This window comes from Suncus etruscus, chromosome X, assembly GCF_024139225.1.
Source record: "Suncus etruscus isolate mSunEtr1 chromosome X, mSunEtr1.pri.cur, whole genome shotgun sequence".
NCBI classification, from domain to species: domain Eukaryota; kingdom Metazoa; phylum Chordata; class Mammalia; order Eulipotyphla; family Soricidae; genus Suncus; species Suncus etruscus.
The window spans coordinates 125570323-125590303 of NC_064868.1; the positions used below are offsets into that span (position 1 = coordinate 125570323).

The 19981-nt window shown below is 41.7% G+C and overlaps 1 protein-coding gene across 1 annotated transcript; it reads left to right on the top strand.

Moving 5' to 3' along the window:
- The first annotated feature begins 17998 nt into the window (after positions 1-17998).
- Positions 17999-19769, top strand: LOC125999574 (heterogeneous nuclear ribonucleoprotein L-like). Its single transcript, XM_049767654.1, has 2 exons — positions 17999-19493; positions 19580-19769. Exons 1-2 carry the CDS (start codon positions 17999-18001, stop codon positions 19732-19734), a joined length of 1650 nt encoding a protein of 549 aa, XP_049623611.1. The 3' UTR covers positions 19735-19769.
- Positions 19770-19981: the final 212 nt, after the last annotated feature.

The window sequence follows — 19981 nt, forward strand, 5'->3', positions numbered from 1 at the left end:
TAGGTGATTTTTATTTATTTATTTATTTATTATATTTTTAATTTAAACACCTTGATTACATACATGATTGTGTTTGGGTTTCAGTCAGGTAAAGAACACCACCTATCACCAGTGCAACGCTCCCACCACCAATGTCCCAAATCTCCCTCCTCCCCATTCGACCCCCGCCTGTACTTCAGACAGGCTTTCCATTTCCCTCATACATTCTCATTATTAGGACAGTTCCAAATGTAGTTATTTCTCTGACTAAACTCATCACTCTGTGGTGAGCTTCATGAGGTGAACTGGAACTTCCAGCTCTTTTCTCTTTTGTGTCTGAAAATTATTATTGCAAGAATGTCTTTCATTTTTCTTAAAACCCATAGATGAGTGAGACCATTCTGCGTTTTTCACTCTCTCTAACTTATTTCACTAAGCATAATATATTCCATGTACATCCATGTATAGGAAAATTTCATGACTTCATCTCTCCTGATAGTTGCATAATATTCCATTATGTATATGTACCACAGTTTCTTTAGCCATTCGTCTGTTGAAGGGCATCTTGGTGGTTTCCAGAGTCTTGCTATGGTAAATAGTGCTGCAATGAATATATGAGTAAGGAAGGGGTTTTTGTATTGTATTTTTGTGTTCCTAGGGTATATTACTAGGAGTGGTATAGCTGGATCGTATGGGAGCTCAATTTCCAGTTTTTTGAGGAATCTCTATATCGCTTTCCATAAAGGTTGAACTAGGCGGCATTCCCACCAGCAGTGGATAAGAGTTCCTTTCTCTCCACACCCCCACCAACACTGTTTATTCTCATTCTTTGTGATGTGTGCCATTCTCTGTGGTGTGAGTTGGTATCTCATTGTTGCTTTGATTTGCATCTCCCTGATGATTAGTGATGTGGAGCATTTTTCATGTGTCTTTTGGCCATTTGTATTTCTTCTTTGTCAAAGTGTCTGTCCATTTCTTCTCCCCATTTTTTGATGGGATTAGATGTTTTTTCTTGTAAATTTCTGTCAGTGCCTTGTATATTTTGGAGATTAGCCCCTTATCTAGTGGGTATTGGGTGAATAGTTTCTCCCACTCAGTGGGTGGCTCTTGTATCCTGGGCACTATTTCCTTTGAGGTGCAGAAGCTTCTCAGCTTAATATATTCTCATCTGTTAATCTCTGCTTTCACTTGCTTGGAGAGTGCAGTTTCCTCCTTGAATATGCCTGTAGTCTCAATTCACTATTGTGAATGGGGTTGTTTTCTTTTTTTTTTTTTTTTTTTTTTTTTTTTGTGGTTTTTGGGTCACACCCGGCAGTGCTCAGGGGTTACTCCTGGCTCCATGCTCAGAAATTGCTCCTGGCAGGCACGGGGGACCATATGGGACGCTGGGATTCGAACCGATGACCTCTTGCATGAAAGGCAAACGCCTTACCTCCATGCTATCTCTCCAGCCCCGTGAATGGGGTTGTTTTCTTAATGTCTATTTCTTCCTTACTACTATTGGTGTATAGAACGGCCATTGATTTTTGTGTGTTAATTTTGTAGCCTGCCACCTTGCTATATGAGTCTATTGTTTCTAGAAGCTTTTTGGTAGAGTCTTTAGGTTTTCTAAGTAGAGTATCATGTCATCTGCAAACAGTGAGAGATTGACTTCTTCCTTTCCTATCTGGATTAGCTTGATATCTTTTTCTTGCCTAATCGCTATAGCGAGTACTTCCAGTGCTATGTTGAATAGGAGTCGTGAGAGAGGACAGCCTTGTCTTGTGCCAGAATTTAGAGCGAAGGCTTTTAGTTTTTCTTCATTGAGGATGATATTTGCCACTGGCTTGTGGTAGATGGCCTTAACTATATTGAGAAAGGTTCCTTCCATTCCCATCTTGCTGAGTGTTTTGATCAAGAATGGGTGTTGGACGTTATCAAATGCTTTCTCTGCATCGATTGATATGATCATGTGGTTTTTATTTTTCTTGTTTTTGATGTTGTGTATTATGTTGATAGATTTACAGATGTTAAACCAGCCTTGCATTTCTGGGATGAAACCTACTTGATCGTAGTGGATGATCTCCTTAATGAGGCATTGAATCCTACTTGCCAGGATTTTGTTGAGGATCTTTGCATCTGTATTCATCAGCGATATTGGTCTGTAATTTTCTTTTTTCGTAGCATCTCTGTTTGGTTTAGGTATCAAGGTGACGTTGGCTTCATAAAAGCTATTTGGAACTGTTTCTGTTTGTTCAATTTCATGAAAGAGGCTTGCCAGGATTGGTAGTAGTTCCTCTTGGAATGTTTGAAAGAATTCATTAGTGAATCCATCTGGGCCTGGGTTTTTGTTTTTGGGCAGACATTTGTTTACCGTTTTAATTTCATCAGTAGTGATGGAGGTGTTTAGATATGCTACATCCTCTTCCTTCCTTCCTAGATCAACGTTTTCCCTGAAGATTTGGTTATGTGATTGCCAAACTAGGACATCACTTGCTTCCTTGGTCTCACCCTGTCTTGCTTCTTCTGTCATCTGTTACATAGTATGAAGTGGTGCTAAATTTTACTCTGTCTCAACTTTATGTTGAGTGAAATAAGTCAGATCGAAAGAGATAAACACAGAACAGTTTCCCTCATATGTGGGATTTAAGAAAAATAAAAGTTTAATAATAATACTCAGAGACAAAAGAAATGACAGCTGGAAGGACCAGACCATTATAAGAAGCTTATCACTAAGAGTGATAAGTACAGTCAAAGAAATAGCTACATTAAACAGCTACCATGACAAAGATAGAAATACAATGCCTGCTTGAAGACAGGCAAGGAGGAAGAGGAGGAAGGAAATGGGGGACAATGGTGGTATTGCTTATTACTTTAGTCTCCTAATTGTAGGCATGTTTAAAATGTAAGATGGGGGCAGTCAAAAATAGAATTGCTTAAGGAAGGTGGCCAGGGGAAACTGAGGTTTCCTCTCTCATTTTCAGATAGCTTTGGTATAAATTATTTTTGTTTTCTAAATAATGGGATTTAGGCTTCTAATTTATGCTAACTTGGTATTAGTCACGTTCATCGTGAGTTCTGGATTGTAACTGGATTCTCCATACTCCCCGCACCACTCACTGATGTCTTGCTCTAAGCTGTAGGTCCAGCGTATCACCCATCCTGATGTCCATCTGCCCTTCCATCCCAGGTCCATCATCTGAAGGAATTACTTTTAGTTCTAAATGATAACCTGGATTATCCAGGCAACCAGCACACTTTGCTGATTCCCTTCTTCAAAATCTATCCCAACTTGTCTCTTGTTCTGATGTCCATCTGCTTTCTCATACCCAAATCATATTGACACCAACAGGAGGTCCTCATGAATAATTTCCTATATATCTGATATTTCAAGGGAGATGAACCCTAGAGATTCTTTCTTTCAGATAATATACAGAATAGAAACTTATTTTATCAAACCAAGTAAATCACCAGGAACTATGTTCATCCTTGAATAAACCTGCATGTTTAGGAAAATAACATGTAAGGCAGATATCTTTGTATAATCAATTCAATAGATCACTTTCTTAACAGGGAACCTGAAACTCCGTCATACAACTCACAAAATACAAAGAGCAATGGGAAACTATGGAGGTTATGTGCAGTTGGGGATATGGAGAGAAAACATGATAAATTTCCAAGCCCATTAAAAACACTTGAGCCTGTTAGAATAGGACATAAAATCATGACACAATCCTTTAATAATAGAAATAAAAGAGGCACTGGGCCTTGGGTTAGGCAAACAATAGATAATAAAGAAGTTGCAAGAATGCATACAAATGGAATGGAAAGAACTAAGTAATAGAGTAGTAAGCCCCTAGGAGCAGGTGGATTTCTATATAGACAAACTTGAAAACAAAGTTCAAGCCAGCATTATTAAAGAAGTATAAAAAGAAAAGAGAGACAATGGGATAGATTAACATGTAAAATACTTCCTTAAAGAACAAAATCAAGAGGGATAACCTAAGAAATACAGGAATGTGAGAATGTGGGAAAAGGGAAATGGAGAGGAACCCATAGTGGGAGAGATTATAAGAAAGAACGTCGCCACTCTCTGGGATAAGACCACTATAAAATTCCAAGAGACAAAAAGAGTGCTAGACAGAATAGACCCTAATAGAACATCACTAATAATATTTATTAATCCAAAATGGCAAAAAAACAAATATATATGGACTTATTCTTAAAGCAGTAAGGAGAAGAAAATATATAAGTATAAAGGAACAAACATAAGATCACAGTAAATGTCCCATATGAAACAAACAAGGCCAGAAAAGAAAGGAATGATATACTCAAATTATTAAATGAAAGAAATTTCAACCTAGAGTCCTCTACCTAGCAAATATCTCACTTATATGGGAATGAGGGATAGAAACATTCTCAGACAAAATAGAACTTGCAGCATTTGCTATAACCAAAACCGAACTATTCAAAGGTCACTTTTATACACCAAAAAAACAATTGTAACAACTAACATCCTACATCATATAACGGCAAAATAGCCTTTTCTGCCAGTAATTCCATTGAATGTCAATGGGTAAAGTCTCCCATTAAAAGGCACAGAGTAGAGGGTTGGATTCGGAAACAAAACTCAACCACTTGCTGTTTCCTGAAAACACAGGAAATCTCAGACAAGACACAGTCTCAGAGGAAAAGGATAGAGAACAGTTATACAGGCCACTAGAAATTGAAACAAAGAAAGCTGGGACATCTAAACTTATATCACATAAGTTTGCATTAAAATTCAGTAGTTATTAGAGACAAGTATGGACACTATTTATTGATCAGGGGAGCAATAGACCAATAAGTACTAATGCTGGTCAACATATACACACCAAATATAGAGTCAGAAAAGTATGTATGGCTTTTGCTCACAAACCTACAGAAATTTATGGACAGAATGGTGATGATTTTTTTGCTTAAGAAATTTTCCCATTCTTTTCTTGATTATTGAAATATTTTCTGCATGTTAGCACACTAAACACTATGTGTAGCACACTGAACACTATTCTGTAACAAATATTCATAAATACACATATATTGACCTAGAATGGTATATAATAAACTTTCTAACCACTTATTATCCTACTTCCACCCAACTTCTCTTTACTCATGTTTCCCTTCTTATCCCACTCTCTATATATTCTTTTTATTCTATTAAATTCACTTACATGTTAATTAAATGTTTGATCATCACTAAATATTTTTCAAGTTTTTCTCTCATGAATTCTGTACAAGTATTAAGGATTGTCAAAGGTGGAAAAAAATTTCCATGGTCTTTTCTCTCACGTGTTGTTAGGGGCTCATCGGTATGTATCTTGGTAGATATGTAGATTCTCAAGAACATAAATAATTCGCAGGCTAGCCAATGGATGAACACAAAGCATGTTTATGGAGAGAATGGAAAGTAACTGTATTGAATTACAGGTATATCTTTTTCATTGCCAACAACTTGTCAGAAGAGCTCAGTAAAAAGCGTAGAAATTATTGTTTTACCGGTATTATATATGCCACTGTACAGTCATTCTGTACTCTCAGAGGAACATTGTGCAGTTTTCAGATTTTTTCCATGTGCTTCCTTCTTTGGAAAGCTGCAACATAATTAGGATGTATGGTATTGTCTGCCAATTAATACCAAGCTTGCAGGATGAAATTGAGCAAGCCCTGCTGGACTCTGAGAGCCTCAGCGAGAATGACCTATAATGGCTCCTACTTTCCTGACTTGAAGTCTATGCTTTTTCTGACAGGTTCTTGATTTGTGGCTTGGGAATGAAATGAGGTGATAGATATAGAGGGATGCTTTTCCTCCAAAAACTGTTTTTCAAATCCTTATGCTAAATGATGTTAAAGAAGATAGAGACTAAGAGATTTTTCCATGAGATTTTTAGGTGTCTATCAGTATTCCTGGCCATTTACTCCAAATTTAGCATTCCTCTTCTCTGAGAGCATTTGATTTCGAAGTACATTTTCTTGGTACTATTTACATTTTTTTTTTTTTTTTTTTTTTTTTTTTTTTTTTTTTTTTTTTTGGTTTTTGGGCCACACCCTGTGACGCTCAGGGGTTACTCCTGGCTATGCGCTCAGAAGTTGCTCCTGGCTTCTTGGGGGACCATATGGGATGCCGGGGGATCGAACCGAGGTCCGTCCTAGGCTAGCGCAGGCAAGGCAGGCACCTTACCTCCAGCGCCACCGCCCGGCCCCTATTTACATTTTTAGAGTAAACTGTGGTATACTTAGTAAGAGAGCATTGCATTGCATTATTTATCCAGAACTTTGGCATAAACAGAGCTCTGTGAGGTGAGCCTATCATGTATTATCTCATTGGAAATTCACAGTAATCCTGTGAGAAAGGTCAACTCAAATTATCTTTATTTTATGAGATAGAACCAAGCCTTTGTAACACAAGTAACGAGAGAAGCCAGATCTCAAAAACCATGCTGGTCATTTAGTTGTATAAAATATATGCCTGCATATAAAATAAATATGGAGAAGGTACAGAAAAAAGAAGGCAGAGCACCATGCCCAGCTATCCTGAATCTGGAAAATGCTGTATACTTAGACTAGATTTATGAAGATGCGTTGGCTATAGTTTCCTAAAAAAGTTTCTGTTCAGTATCATTTCTGTTGGGAACTGTAGTAAAGATAACTGTAGTAAAGATAACTAATGTTATCTGCAACAATGACTGGATAGGTTTTAAATTCTGAAAATGAGGTGCTTACCCTTGACTCTTCTTATTTACCTTCAAAGAACTTGTCCCTCACTGCTCAGCATCTATTTTTTTTTTTTTGGTATTTGGGCCACACCCAGCGGTGCTCAGGGGTTACTCCTGGCTGTCTGCTCAGAAATAGCTCCTGGCAGGCACGGGGGACCATATGGGACACCAGGATTCGAACCAACCACCTTTGGTCCTAGATCGGCTGCTTGCAAGGCAAACACCGCTGTGCTATCTCTCCGGGCCCTGCTCAGCACCTGTTATAAACCTGATGTATGTATGCCATCTCTGGGACCTCTGGCTCCTTCCTGCTAACTCTCCAGCCACACTCTGCCATCTTCAACACTTGGTAGTGCTCCAGATCCTTCCATTTTTATTTCTCCTTTTAAAACTCCATGATGATAACTGAGTAAAGTGAGACTTAATAATCTTTTATACATGGAGTTGTGCTCTTAAGCACTTACATGTAATCTAATTTAATTTTTAAAATCATCTGGGAAGTTTGTTGTAAATGATAGAGGAAGCTGCTCAAGTTCAAATAAGTCCTTGGCTGAGGCCTGTTGTCATTAAACTATAACAGATTTGTTTACCATTAGTAAGGTTACTCATTTTACCTGATTGAATGTTGCTTTCCATCATTTCACAGCTATGTTTTCTTCAGAGGGTCTTATTACTGTGAATTATTATTTCTTGATGTCTTTAGAAGGTGCTCTGTAGGATACATATGGTCACATTTCTTATTTTTTGTTTGGTTCGCTCTGATTTTGAATATATCCTTTACGTTCTATCTCTGTGTTGTTGTATCTCCCAAAGGGGCTCATGGGAACATATGTAGTGCTAAGGACTAAACCAAGGCCATCTGCATGTAAAGACAGCACCCTACCCACTGTACTCTCTCCAGACACTCATGCTGTTGTTTAACTTCTTTTGTTTCCAGCCATTACTTCCATCATCACATTTAAATTCACAGTTTGGTATTTGTCTTTTATGTTACCTCCAGAATTTATTTCTATATGTGATCCTCATTGTACCATAGTTTAATTAATATGAAACCTGAGTAATGCTAAACTTAAACTAGTCTTGCTGTTCTTTCTGTTGCACTCACAACTTCCTTTCTCTCAAGGAGAATTGCTCCTATCTACTTCAAAAATATCTCACTGGCTACTTCTCTGCCTCCTTATTGCTACGTTTTAGTAAGCAGAATGAATGTACTCTCATTATCTTTTTGAGATAGACATTACCAGTTATATTGTCTCCACTGAGCTGAAGAAACAAACTGAAATGTTTCAGGTGACTCCTTTTGTTTGTTTGTTTTTCGGCCACACCCCATGACTCTCAGGGGTTACTCCTGGCTCTGCGCTCAGAAATCCCTCCTGGCTTGGGGGACCAGATGGGACGCCGGGGGATCGAACCGCTGTCTGTCCGTGGTTAGTGCCCTCAAGGCAGACACCTTCCAGCCTGTGCCACTGCTCCGGCCCCTCAGGTACTATTTCAATACTATACATTATTGGCTCCATTTGAGAGATACTCCATAGACCTATTTACTGCTAGCAAATAAAGGGAGGTATTTGTAGAACTAGCTTATGTAGTGCCAGGTGAACAAAGGGACAGCTTCTAAAGCCTAATTTTGATTTAAAATCACACCATTTGAAGAGTCTATAAAGCATCAGGATTACAATTGGGCATACTTGAGTTAAAGGTCTCTATGAAGTCTCAAATTTGTTAGTTATATGGGATCAGATGAATTTGATGCTTTGGCACTCTGAAATAATGTCAGGTTGATTCAGCAGCTTTAGTTTCATATGAAAATATTATTCTTGTTCTAGACTCCTCTGGTACATGTCATGATAAATGGGAATGTTAAAGACAATTTATGATGGACACGTGTAATTTTGTACTATAAGGAATACGCTCCCGTAGAGTTGGTCATTCACCACAATTAAGCAAATAAGATTTGCACCTTAGAGTTCTGTGCAGGAGAGTTGGTTGTGATGATCTTGGTGCGTCTCCAGGTGACCTTCCTGAAGTGGGAAGAAGAGAGGCAGAAGCCCCAATGAGGAAATCTATACGTTGATCTCTGTCTATCTCGGTCATCCAGGTACATGTCTGGGGGGAAATGTAGGACTTTGAGCCTCACTCTTTGTGAGTCCTAGGCCTTACCCAGGCACTTCATGTCTATCACCTTTCTTCCAGAAAAGAATTTCAGGAAGAGAACAAGTAATGAAATGAAAACAGGAAAATGGGCTCTAGTTGGAATTTCTGAAGAAATGTAGGGAGAGGACGAGCATGAAAGAGAGTAACAGGATCAGGAGAAAACTGGGCTTCTCCAAAGGCAGAAAAATGTTAGTACACAGTCGAGGGTCAAAGCACGAAAGTTACAGAAGTACTCATGTCAAGAGGAGAGTGATGTGGACATAATCATAAAAGTATCATTTGTATAAACTGATAACACATGTGTGCACCTCCTTTGTTCTAAGTTTGCTTTTTTAGGGCTTCCCCTCTTAAGCTATGTTAGGATTCCCTAGGTCTGTGGCCCATTTGCGGCTTACTTAGGTTTTCTGCTAGGTAATTGTTAGGAGAAGAGTTGGGAGTAGTTGGTGGTCTTTGATATGCCGTTCCTGGTAGAGCTTCTTTGGGTGTGGGATCCATCTTTACTGGGCCTGCAGTGGCAGTGAAGGTCTTATCTGGCAGAATTATTACCAGGCCTTAGTCACTGTGTGCACAAGAGGGGTCTTGAGAGTAATGCTCATAATAGCAATGTAAAGAACTCATTGCTATGGGTTGGAGGAGCCTCCTTTACTGTGTGTCTGCCTCAGCTGCAAAGAATGTCACAGGGACTCGTCAGGTGACAAGATAGCTTCCAGGGTCGCAAGCAAGGGAACAAACTGACCGTACACCCAGTACAATAGCTGATTCCTACAGATGAAGCATTTTCTTTTGTTACCAGGGACATTGAGAAGAGTTAGTAGCTGCATTAAGAGCAAACACCATGATATTTGAAACAGTTTCACTAATATAGCATCCTGTGAAAATAATCAGCAAGTATTTTTAAAGTTCATCACATTAAGGCCGTGGCAATCTAATCACTAGGATGCTTCCTGTTGGTCACATGTTAGCATTTTTCATTTGTATACTGTTATGTTTGTTTTCCCTTATGATTGGCTTTTTAGTTTTATTTAAACACCGTCATTCTAAGGTTGTTTATACAACAGGATTTTTCACAGTTAAAGTTGCTCATGGTTGATTGATAGTCATACACTGTATTAAAACCTTCACCAGTCCACATTTCCTGCCGCCAGTGTCAATAGTGCAGTTAATAGAGAAGGGTCTACTAGAAAAGGGACACGCATGTAACCCGTTAGCCACATGGCACCCCTTCATTAACAGTAGTGCAAAACACAATATCCGAAAAGAAAGAGACCTTGCCCCAGAGTCAGCTGAGGGAGAGTGTGTGTGAAAGAGAAGAGGGCATTGGGGAGGTTGAGAGGGAAAGTTGTGGTTGTTTTGACCTTGGAGATTTTTAGGGACTAATGTCTAATAATAGAGGCTCATCTTTTTCTCAGTACTTAGTTTCACAATATAATGTAAGCATCAGTTCTATCTCTGGATAAATGACTGGTAAGAAATTTAACTCTAGGTTTCTCCTGGGCGTACAAAATGTCTTTCATGGGGGCCGGGCGGTGGCGCTAAAGGTAAGGTGCCTGCCTTGCCTGCGCTAGCCTTGGACGGACCGCGGTTCGATCCCCCGGTGTCCCATATGGTCCCCCAAGCCAGGAGCAACTTCTGAGCACATAGCCAGGAGTAACCCTTGAGCATTACCGGGTGTGGCCCAAAAACCAAAAAAAAAAAAATGTCTTTCATTTTTAAAAATAAAAGTTTTGTTGTTTTTGGGCCACACCTCCTGACTTTACTCTTGAAAATTGCTCCTGGCAGGCTCGGGGGACCGTATGGGATGCCAGAATTTGAACTGCTTTCCTTCTGCATGCAAGGCAAATGCCCTACCTCTATGCTATGTTTCTGCCCCCGAATGTCTTTCATTTTTTTCTCCTGATTATCATATGCAATTAGCCTACTCAGCTCATTGTAAGATTTTTTTAATAATTCTTTCTGGGCCCGGAGAGATAGCACAGCAGTGTTTGCCTTGCAAGCAGCCGATACAGGACCAAAGGTGGTTAGTTCGAATCCCGGTGTCCCATATGGTCCCCTTGCCTGCCAGGAGCTATTTCTGAGCAGACAGCCAGTAGTAACCCCTAAGCATCGTGTGGCCCCAAAACCAAAAAAAATAATAATTCTTTCTTCTAATAACAGAATTATTGCTTGACAATTTACATAGATTGGGTCAATGATTGGATTTGGGCAGCTGATGAGTGTTGATTAATTATTCTGGATAGTCATTTAATATAGTAAATCCATGCTGTCAGTTTTTGGAATGCTTTGAAACCAGTGTTGACTAAGTTCTACTTTTTTATTTTGGGGGAAGAGCACACTCAACGGTGCTCACTGGTTTTCCTTCTCCTGACTCTGTGCTCAGAAATCAATCCTGGAAGTGCTTGGGATGCATATGGTATGTCAAGTACTGAACTATTATTCACTGTTGGTGGGAATGCTGTTTAGTCCAGCCTTTATGGAAACATAGGAAGATTCCTCAAAAATCTGGAAATTGAACTCCCATATGATCCAGCTATACCACTCCTAGGGATATTGCTGCGGACTGTTTTATCCTGATGAGATAAAAAGTTCCTAAGCATAACCTTAGTGAGTTCATTTTCCCACTGAGAGTCAAGCGGGAGCACGAAAAGGCGAATATGGAATAATGAATTATGAAATATGAAATAAATGAGAACACACAGAATTACATGGTGAAAACAAGAGGTGAGGCCAGAGAGAGCAAGGCCAGAGCTTTATTGGGCCTTAAATAGAGGGATATTTGGGGCGTAGCCAGGGAGAAAGGAAAAAGGGGATAAACCAATGAGATCAGAGCTAGAATTAGCATGTGAAGAGACAGGTAAGGAGAAACCAGATACCTTTAAGAAAATGAGGGAGAGAGAGATCACAAAGGAGCTCTCAGCATGAGACTTTTGGCAGGCTTTTGGGCACTGTCCTTTCTTTGTTTAGAAGAGCTGAATTTCTATAATGGCCAAATAGAGAAAGGATGTAATGTTACAGCCATGTTAGAATTACTGCCAATGATCCACGCAAAGGGTCAAATGATTGACTTCACTAAACGGGCCTTTTGGCAAATAATTCTTTTTCAGGAGTGCAACACTTTTAATGTGTGTGCCCTTCCTGAGTGGCGTGTAACAGCATATACCCTAGGAACATGGAATCTATTATGTTGAGTGAAAGAAGTCAAAGGGAGAGAGATAGACATAAGATAGTCTCACTCATCTATGAGTTTTAAGATAAATGAAAGACATTACTGTAATAACGCTCAGAGACAATACAGGCAGAGGTGGGCTAGGAGCGGGGATATTGGTTGTGGGAATGTTGCACTGGTGAAGGGCGGTATTCTGTTTATGAATAAAACCCAAGTGCAAACATGCTTGGAATCATGGTACTTAAATAAAGATTTATTAAAAAAAAATATGTAGAAAAGTAGAAAAATAAAAATAAATAAATAGGGCCAGAGAGGTTGCACAACTGGTAGTGCATTAATCTTGCATGCAGCTGACCTAGGATGGATCATATGGTTCCCCTTCCAGGAGCGATTTCTGAATGCAGAGCCAGGAGTAACCCCTGAGAGTCACGAGGTGTGGCCCCAAACCCAAACAAAACAAAAGAAAAAAAAGAAAAACCCAACTAACCATGGATACAAATATGTTTGTAGCTTTGTATCACCCATAACATGTACACCCACCACCTTCACCAGTGCAAATTTCTATCCACCAATGTCCCAATTTCTCTCCTCCCCGTTCCCCTGCCTGTCTTTGAGACAAGCATTGTATTTCTCTCTATCATTGTCATAGTAGTTGACAGCGTAGTTATTTCTCTAACTCTGCTTATCATTCCTTTCTGTAAGCTTCATATCATGGGCTGGTCCTTCCAGCCATCCTCTCTATTGTCTCTGGCTATTTCTTGCAACTCAGCCCCTGAAGAGGTTGACTGATGGAGGGATGTAGGAGGAGGCCTTTCTCCTCCAGCTCGGACCACATCTCTATTACCCTGTTCAGCCAGTGGTTCTGAGGAGAATGCGGCAGGAAGAAAGCCAACAGGCAGTCAGGCTTCCGAAAACAGCTCTTTATTCTGAGAAGAGTCCGAAGCCAAAAGGCCTAAGAATAGGCCTCAGGAAAAAAGCCTTTCGCCTTCCATAGACCCTTGCTTTTATGCCTCAGAATCAGGTACCTCCCAATGGTGGGATCAGGAACCACCCAAAGCTGGGAGCAGAATCAGGTACCACCCTAGGGTGGGATCAGAATGCCAGGTCACACCCGAGGGTAGGGCACAATCACCTATCAGGGTAGGGTCAGTAACATAATAATCCCATTAAATGGTTTACATACACAACAGGTATAATTATAACAGTGTCTTTTTCCTTAAATCCCATAGATGAGTAAGACTACTCTGTGCCTATCTCTCTCCCTCTGCCTTACTTCACTCAACATAACAGACTCCAGATCCATCCATGTATAGGAAAATTTCATGACTTCATCTCTCCTGATGGCTGCATAACGTTCCACTGTGTATATGAACCACAGTTGCTTTAGCCACTTATCTGTTGTTGGGCATCTGTTTCCAGAGTGTAGCTATTGTAAATAGTGCTGCAATGAATTATAGGTTGCAGAAGGCTTTTTGTGTTGGGTTTTTGTGTTCCTCGGGTATATCCCTCGGAGTGGTATAGCTGGATCGTATGGGAGCTCGATTTCCAGTTTTTTGAGAAATCTCCCTATTGTTTTCCATAATGCTCATGAGTTCAGTTTCCTATAGAAAAGGAACCTGGATACTCAACCCTTGCTAGATAATACTTCATGGAGTAGACTCCTCTTACAGTGCTCGTTACCATATTGCTTAGTTTTTCAGACTTGAAAATTATGATTTTTTTTAAGAATGTTTTATACAAGCGAACCCAGGAAGCCTGTCTTCAGTAAAGTTTACCCTCACCAATGATATTTGGTCTAAAAATGGAAAACCTTTACTTGCACGCTTTCTATTTTGAAGTGTTCTATTTTCTAAGCTCACCTGGGCCAGCTTTTCAACTGTAAAACATTTATCGATCCTGTGTGTGTTGGCCACCTCAAGGCCTGTCTTATGTCAGTTTGTAATATACATAATGTCTGTCTCTGTTGTATTTCCCCCCTGTTTTATATAACTCCTCCTCCCCCTCACTTATCACCTTGGAAATTCTTTTCCAGTCCTTCACTCTCCCCATTTAACCCTTTTTACCCTCAGTTCATAACCAGTTGCCAAACAACTTCCATAGCAAAAAGACAGATTCCCAGCCCACCTTGCCTCAGCCCGAGTAGCTGCTGATTTGCTATCAGTGGCCCCTTATTTACCACCTCCCTTAGCTGTGGACTGTTTCTGCTACCAGATTGGGTTTTTGTGAAATCCCCAGCCAGAGGACAGTTCCTGATATGTTACTTCTGGCAGCTGTTTTTCAAACTACACAGCACTATGTTGCAGGCTGGAGCTGTGCTCTGGATTTTATTGCCCCCCCATACTATTGCAAAATACATAATGGGGACACGTACATCTACCTTGTATATTTCTTTGGATGCATTTCCTTAATAGATATAATTCCTATGGTCTATTTCCCTATGTAGAGGTATTTTTCCCCATTGCATTTTTTGGATCTGTTTAGTAGAAATTCTAGTAAACATGTTTCTCTTGGTTTCTGAGTTCATGTTAGAACCAGGTGAGAGGGATTGTTTAACTTGTTGTTTTTACTCCCATATGCACCAGTAATATCATGTGGCATTGTTCCTTTTTGCACAGACACATTAAAATCGGGAAATCTGATGCATAGAAAGAAGTTCTTATCTAATAGGGATAATAATTAATACATTTTATATTGCAGGGGCTTTTCACTTTGAACATTTGTCATAGTGACTTGACAGACTTCAATTGATTAGACTTTAGCCATATTCACTCCAGAACCTTGGACTCCATCTTTACAACTGGCATGTTTTTTCTCACCAGTACCAGGAATCGGACTCCTATCAGGGCAGGCCCTCATGCTGCCCTGACACTTATTTGCACCAGAGTAGGTTCCCATGACATCGTGACGACTTGGAAACAGCAACAACATGCCTTTAGGGCGGGTTCCCTGCATTGCCACCTAATGGTGAGATGAAACCAGAAGATGCTTCCTGACACTCTGCCTTAGACAAAGGATCTGTGCCATAACCAGGATCTCTAACTACAGAAACCTAACTGTGACAACTGTGATTGAGAATACCTTTAACTGGGACCACAAAGAAAGTCTTTGTGGTTACAATTTAATATGTCCAGAGCTTGTAGGTGGTCTTATGGCAGGATTCTTCATGGGTAGGAGCTCCCTGTTTTTAGGCCAAATTTTTTTCTTTTTCTCATTTTCTGCTGCACATACTCAAAAAAAAAAACATACTCTTTTTTCTTTTCTTTTTTCTTGTTTTTCTTTTTTTTATTTCTTATCTTTTAAAATGGGGCTCCTACATTTTTTATAGAACCTCGGAACATGAATTACCTTGTTTTACCACATATTTCCACATTTTTTCTATAAAACTAAAAAGAAAGGATAAAGAAAGGCTGGGGGCCAAGGGCCAAGTGGTCTCAGATGCACTGGTGGAGAAAAATTAAGGACAGAACTAAGTATCCAAGCCAAAGACAATGACAATAGAATCGAGAGACCTAAATTTTAAGGATCTAAACTTAAATGGGCTTGTTATACTGGCAGGCCAGGGGGCAAAGGGTGGTGGTATAGGATGCAGTCTGGGTTCATTGGTGGAGAGAGTTTGACACAGAGGGTGGGAATGGCCCTAACTCACTGTATATCTGAAATTCAACTGTAAAGGACTTTGTGGATCACAATGGTTCCAATAAAATGCCATTTTTATGAAGATGACACTGAAAAAATGAATTAGGGAGTTAATGTCTGTCATTACTTTGTATATCCTTTATTTTTGATATGTTGCTTACAAATATATTCCTCCTAGTCAACTGTCTGTTAGTTTTAGCCTGTGTTTCTTTCACTATAATAAAACATTCGAATTTGATAGTCTGACTTTTTTACTTTTGCTTTTGAAGCCATTGAAATGGACAGCATATTGTTGAAGACTCCTGGAGCCATAACTTGGAGTGTTCTGCCATGCTTGATAAATGTAATTTTAGATTCATGTCTGATCTCGAGGTTTATGATCCACTATGAGTTAATTTTTAAGATAGGAAATACATATCTAGCCTTAATTTCTTACACAGGGTAACTTATTGTGCTTCATGTATGGTGAAGAGTCTGTCTTTATTTTACTTCATATTCTCCTCTCTAAAATTTTTTTGATCATATATTTAGAAATTTGTTCTTTGCGGGGCCGGGTAGGTGGCGCTAGAGGTAAGGTGTCTGCCTTGCAAGCGCTAGCGTAGGACGGACTGCGGTTCAATCCCCGGGCGTCCCATATGGTTCCCCCAAGCCAGGAGCGACTTCTGAGCTCATAGCCAGGAGTAACCCCTGAGCATCAAACGGGTGTGCCCAAAAAAAAAAAAAAAAAAAAAAAAAAAAAAAAAAAAAAAAAAAAGAAATTTGTTCTTTGCTATTCATTTCTGACCCATTGTTCAGAAGGTCTGCCTTATTTAATATCTTGCTGTTCTGATCGCTATGGGTTTGTATGATGGCTTCAAATAAGAGCCAGTTCAGTTTTTCAGAAATGTTTTGGCTATCTGATATCTTTTATTATTCCTTGCAATCGTTATTATAAATTTTTCTAAATCCTTGAATAGCACTGCTTGAATTTGGATAAGGATTGTAGTGAAGGTTTATAGTAGTACAGGTAAGATGGTCTTTTTAAAATATTGATTCTTCCTCTATATTTGTATGGAATGATTTTTCCATTTTTATGGGTTTTCTTCAATTTCTTTATTAAGTGTTTTGAAGTTTTCATGGTATAGTCTCTCACCACTTTTAAAAAAAGGTAATATTTATTGTAATTATAGTGGCTTACATATGGTTCACAGTGATATTCCATGTACATGTTTACATTGAATCTGGGGAGTTCTCACCACCGATTTGTCCTCCCACAACCGCTCCCATCCTGCCTCCCATATCCTCCACTCTCCCCACCCCCCAGGGGGTGCTAGACTGCGTGGTCCCTTCTGTGTCCAGTTTATTACTTAGTGGTCTTATAACTGTTTGGTCTTGGTGCCTCCATTACTACACTCTCTAATTGGGAGGTGGGACTAGAAAGTTCAAGTTATGTGGTTTTGTTTGAGGAAGAGAAAGGTCATATAATGGGGTAAAAATCGACTACGCCGACTGTGAGCAGAGTCATTCTAGAGGCTCTCATCCGTGGTCTGAGGGACGAAGGGGAAAAGAAGCGGGTGAAACACCACAGCAGTTCAAAAAGAGGACTCAAATAAGATATCCAGTGAGCACTGCGGCCATAAAAATATGCACCACATAGTTGCCATGGTCTTGAGATAGGAAATATGACAAGGCGCAAGGAGGAAGAAGAGAAAAGAAGAAAGAAAAAGTAAATATATAATATACATTATATATATAATATATAACTTCAAAATCTACACCAAAACAAAGAAATCGAAGAAAACTAGGTAAAAAATAATAAAAGTTAAGAAATTAAAATAAAAAGAAAAATAAAAAAGGAGGATTATTTAGTGTTTTTTTGTCTCTCCCCCCTTGCATAGGCACAGTAAATCTTGGGGTCATCCGAAACGGGAGTCCCCTTGGCCTAAGAGATACAGGGTTTCTCTACCGTTGGGATATATTGTCATGGGATTATCTATAGACTCCTTTCACGTTCATTTACTCTCCCCTTGGTGTTTTTGTGGCGTATGGAAGACTTCTGCTCCGATCTGGATGTGAAAAACAGACCTCTAGGGAGGCTCGGGCCGGGCCGGGCCAGGCCAGGCCTGGCAGGGCAGTCCGAGGCGAGCGGAAGTGGCGGCGGCGGCAAGCGGAAGTGGCAGCCGCGGGGAGCGGAAGTGGCAGCGGCGGGGAGCGGTAGGGCGAGGGTCGCTCCTCCTCCTCCTCCTCCTCTTCGTCCTCCTCGTCCTCCTCGTCCTCGTCCTCTTCCTCCTCTTCCTCCTCCTCCTACTCCTCCCCCCACCCCCGCAGCCGCAGGGCGCTTGGTGGCGCCTTCGCCATGTCGTCGTGGTCGTCGCTGCCGCGGGAGGCGCCGGGCGAGGAGCGCGCCTACGAGAGCCAGGCCAAGCGCCTCAAGACCGAGGAGGCCGAGATCGACTACGCGCTCCACGAGGCCGGCGACGCCCGGCGCGAAGCGGCGCCCCGGGACGGGGGCGATGGCGGCGGCGGAGGCGGCAGAGGCAGAGGCTGCCCGGGCTTTGCTCCGCCTGAGGCGGGTGGCGGCCATCACAAAGTGTCCGTGTCGCCCGTCGTCCACGTCCGAGGGCTCTGTGCGTCTGTGGTGGAAGCCGACGTCGTGGAGGCCCTGCAGAAATTTGGGACCGTCTGCTACGTGGTGATGATGCCCTTCAGGCGGCAGGCCCTGGTGGAGTTCGAGAACATCCACAGCGCCAAGGAGTGCGTGACCTTCGCGGCCGAGGAGCCCTTGCGCATCGCCGGCCGGCGGGCCTTCTTCGACTACTCCACCAGCAAGAGGATCACGCGGCCCGGGAGCACGGACGACCCCTCGGGGGCCAACAAGGTCCTTCTGCTGTCCATCCAGAACCCCCTTTATCCCATCACCGTGGATGTTTTATATACCCTGTGCAACCCTGTGGGAAAAGTGCAACGCATTGTCATCTTCAAGAGAAACGGGATCCAAGCAATGGTCGAGTTTGAATCCATCCTCTGCGCCCAGAAAGCTAAGGCGGCACTCAACGGAGCAGACATCTATGCTGGGTGCTGCACACTGAAGATCGAATATGCCAGGCCAACGCGTCTCAACGTGATTAGGAACGACAAGGACAGCTGGGACTACACCAAGCCGTACCTGAGCAGCCCAGAGAGAGGAAAGGGTCGCCAGAGACAAGCCATCCTGGGAGAGCATGCTTCTTCGTGTAGACACGATGGCTCTGGCTCCCACGGCCCATTGCTGCCTCTGCCCAGCCGCTACAGAATGGGCTCCCGCCATACCCCTGCACTTGTGGCGTACCCGCTGCCGCAGGCCTCTTCCTCCTACGTGCACGGAGGGAAGCCCTCGGGCTCAGTGGCGATGGTCAGCGGCCTGCATCCCTTGAAGATGAACTGCTCGAGGGTCTTCAACCTGTTCTGCTTGTACGGAAATATTGAAAAGGTGAAGTTCATGAAGACCATTCCCGGGACGGCGCTGGTAGAGATGGGCGACGAGCGTGCTGTGGAAAGAGCCGTGGCGCACCTCAACAACGTCCAGTTGTTCGGGAAAAGGCTCAACGTCTACGTGTCTAAGCAGCATTCGGTGTTTCCAAGTGAGACATTCCGACTGGAGGATGGGACGAGCAGCTATAAGGATTTCGCGATGAGCAGAAACAACAGCTTTACCAGCGCCGGCCAGGCAGCCAAGAACATCATCCAGCCGCCCTCGTGTGTGCTGCATTATTACAACGTCCCCCTGTGTGTCACCGAAGAGACCTTCACCAAGTTGTGCAACGACCACGAGGTTCCCACCTTCATCAAGTTCAAGGTGTTCCACGTGAAACGTAAGTTGGGCTCGCTCTCGTGGGAACTTCCGTTGCCTGGGTAATTGATCCAAGCGCAGCTACTAACCGGCTTCTGTTTGCTTCAGCTTCTGCCAAGACACTCTCTGGGCTCCTGGAGTGGGAATGCAAGACCGATGCGGTGGAGGCCCTGACGGCGCTTCATCACTACCAGATCCGGGTCCCGAATGCTTCCAATCCCTACACGTTGAAACTTTGCTTTTCTAAGTCATCCCATTTATAAGAAGAGGCGAGAAGAGCACGTTAGAATTTATGATCCCTCTCCTCTACTCTACTACTCTAGTTCTAAAGCTCTACTTCATTTTAAAAGAAGACCATTTTAAAATGGTCGATCTGAGGTTGCCTTGCTTACTTGGATTTGAATATTCTGTTCTGCAATAAACATATTTTGCCTTGGGTAAGTTTGTCGTCAGCTTACACAGAGTCGTTTTCACTTAGACTAGAATACCCACAGAGTCGTTTTCACTTAG